At 35.9% G+C, this 3,495-nt stretch overlaps 1 protein-coding gene across 1 annotated transcript; it reads right to left on the reverse strand.

The window, feature by feature from the left end:
* Window positions 1-2,299: 2,299 nt before the first annotated feature.
* On the reverse strand, window positions 2,300-2,752 carry LOC109160522 (uncharacterized mitochondrial protein AtMg00310-like). Its single transcript, XM_019308809.1, has one exon. The coding sequence runs from the start codon at window positions 2,750-2,752 to the stop codon at window positions 2,300-2,302; it is 453 nt and encodes a 150-aa protein (XP_019164354.1).
* Between the last annotated feature and the right edge of the window lie 743 nt (window positions 2,753-3,495).

The following is a 3,495-nucleotide window of genomic DNA, read 5'->3' on the forward strand; positions in this document are numbered from 1 at the left end:
TTTCAGAATACAGAAGAAATAAAATAACAATAGAGAAGATGGTCATCGAGCTCTTAATTAATGCATGATGGCAACAACAACTTCTTGCACCAGTGGTTGAGTTACGTGCAGAAAATGCTAAGCTTCCTGGTCTAACTCCTAACACCAATCCACTTTTTTATTACCTTCATTTTCTTTACAAATGTTGCAAACCCTTTCTAGTTAATAGTTATTATTAGCTAGGAACAAATCTAAGTTTATTATTAACTACGTAAATGCTTACATATATCTCTATCACTTGACTCACTCAAAAGTTGATATTCTCAGTATTTGTTTAGGATGAAGGTTATTAACTTTTACTACGAGGTTCAGAACTGCTAAATGAGAGAGGAGAAGAAAGCTTGTGAAATTATAGTTTTGCCCCTAATTTCATCAGTCAACAAATAGTCAAGTTAACACAGGACTTAATTGAGGATTTAATTGGGTAAGAACGTAAACGATAGTCAAGCTAAGGACCAAATTGGTAATTACGGTATAATCAAGGGACGATTTTGGTTATTAGCTCATAAAATAAATAAATTATTAGTTTATAAAAAAAATAAATCTAATTAAAAACTAATTAAGTAAACACTTACAGGGTGTATTCAATTCAAACTTTAAAAGTTTAGAGGTATTCAATTCAAACTTTTAGACAGTCTTTAAAAGTCATGCGGTATTCGATCAAGATTTTTAAAAAAAGTATTTAAAAGCCGTGTGGTATTCGATTAAGACTTTTAAAGAGTCTTTAAAAGTCATGTGGTATTCAAAAAGTTATGAACTTTTGTAGACTTTTAAATTTTAAGACTTTTGTAGACTTTTCCTTCTCAAATATAAATAGTTGAAATCCAACCATCAACCCCAAGATTTCAAATTTTCTATCTAAACTCTATAAAATTATTTTGTTCTTTATTATCCTATATTTTCCTCATACCTAAACTCTACCAATTTTCAACTTTTTTGAATGGTACTGACTCTATTACATTGTAGTATCTGTTCAAACATACTTTCTCAACCTAATGAAGCACAAAGAGTCAACAACGCCTCCACTGAGAGGCGATCTCATGACCTCCGATATGGGAGCGGTCACTACATGCCATCTGAGCACAAGGTGTTTGGCTTTCTATGAATTTTTTATCCCTAACTTTCTCTAACTCTCCCTAAATACATGAACAAAGCAAATTTTTCATTGTCAAATTTTAGTATATGTTTTCTTTTTTTTGAAAGGAAAAGATGTGTATTCATTAATAATCAAGAAGAGATGAAATAAAGGCCGGTGGTATAGTGAACCACGAACCTAGGACAGACATAGAACCAGTAGCCCGTGCTAATACATGAGCTATATGATTCGCTGACCTATTGACATGGCGAACGCATACGTTCCCGATGTCCGCAGCAATCTTCCGACATTGCTTAATAATCAAACCAGTATAAGAGAGGTCTAAAAAATGAGTGTTAAATGCAGAGCAAAAATTTAAACAATCCGACTCTAAAAAAATATTATTAAAATGATGAGCCTTCAACCATGTCAACGCCTCTTTGACTGCCATTGATTCAGCCATGTAAGGATCATTTCCACAAGCTAACCGGGCAATCGGGCATGACAGGCAGCCACAAATCTTCCCTCAGCATCCCGAACTACCAGACCAAAACTCGCTTCATCACCATGGATAGCTGCGTCAACGTTACATTTGATGAAATTCGCAGGGGGAGGACACCATGTATTTAAATTCAAAGTATTGCTTGGAGGTTGCGTGTGTACCTCTCTTCCCTGAATATAAGTCTGCATCCATATCGCCACAGCACTGTCAACTTGGCGCTGCATTAAATCCAGTGAAGGCATCGCATTTTTCCAAACTACATCATTACGGGTGTTCCATATTATCCATAGCCGTGCAGCAGTCCTCACCATATCAACAACAGAGAGAGAGCAAAGCGCCATAGTCAGAAGCTGCACAAGACATGAAGAGGCTTGATTAGCAACTCCACCCCAAAGCTGTTTGGTCACATGGCAGCCACAAAAGAGGTGATCCAATGATTCATGCTCATAAGTACAGAAGGGGCACCCTCCTCACGCCCAAACATGTTTGGTGATCAAAGCTTCACGTACTGGGAGGATGTTCCTCATACATCTCCAAAGGAAATTCTTAACCTTGGGAGGGATGGGCAATTTCCAAAGTTTCCTCCATTCCACGAACGAAAGCTGGGGATCTACCGTAGGATTACTATTCATCAACATGCGATAGCCATGGCGCACGGAGTATTTACCATGTATATCCCCCTTTCAAAACCATTCATCCCTAAAATCAGGAGAAACTGGTGTGGCAAGTATTCTAGGGATATCATCAGGTTCAAAAATATCTCTAAGAATATCAACATCCCAGGTACCTGCTTCACTGAGTAACCCCGCCACCTTCGCCTCTTTCAATTGTTCGAAAACATGTGTATGTAGCGTAGGGTTCGCTTTATCCGCTAGCCAAGGTACACCCCAGATCAGAGTATCGTTACCATCTCCTAATCGTTTGGCCATTCCTTCACGCAGAATTTCTTTACCAGCTAGAAACGACCTCCAAATGTAACTTGGGTTATTACCCAGTGCTGCCTCCAAGAAATTTGTACTAGGGAAATATTTTGCTTTAAGAACTCTACTGACTAGAGAATCCGGACACACCATCAATCGCCACCCCTGCTTCGCTAGTAGAGCTAAATTAAACTCACGTAGTTTTTTAAAACCCATTCTCCCCCTTCACATTTCGGAGAGCAAAGTCGGGGCCAGCTTACCCAAGAAATTCCTTTGTTTGTTGCACCACTACTCTCCCACCAGTATGGATTCATTAATCGTTCCAAACTATCAGACACATTCACGGGCAACAAATAAACGGACATGGTGAATATTGGAAGGGCTTGAGCAATGCTTTTGAGCAAAATTTCCTTTCCCGCTTTTGAAATAAATTTATTCCGCCATGAACTAAGCCATCCTCTTAATTTTTGCTCAATGAAACGGAATGTTGCAGATTTTAGTATATGTTTCATAATATTCATATAAATACTTATATATTTTGATTTGTATTCTTTTTATGTTTATATTCGTAATATATATTTTTCCTTTTTTTAAGGATGTATCAATTTAGAATTTCAATGACTTTTGTAGACTTTTTAAAATAAAAAGTTGATAAAAGCCTATGAATGTTTTTTATATAGACTTTTATAGAGTCTTATAAAGTTTTAAAAAGTTTTGAAGGACTCTATGAAAGTGAATCAAAGTTTATTAAAATCTATCATTTTAAAAGTGTTTAAAACTCTACAAATCAAAAAAAGAAAAAAAAAAAAAAAAAAAAAAAGAAGAAGAAAAAAGTAAACACTTAAAGATAAACATTAAATTAAATAAATATTTAAATCCTATCCGAACATTTAATGGATGCTCATTGAATTGGAATTACTTGTTGGAGTGTTAAATTGTTAAGTTGGGAGAATCATTGA

The sequence above is a fragment of the Ipomoea nil genome, unplaced genomic scaffold (assembly GCF_001879475.1).
Source record: "Ipomoea nil cultivar Tokyo-kokei standard unplaced genomic scaffold, Asagao_1.1 scaffold2848, whole genome shotgun sequence".
Lineage (NCBI taxonomy): Eukaryota > Viridiplantae > Streptophyta > Magnoliopsida > Solanales > Convolvulaceae > Ipomoea > Ipomoea nil.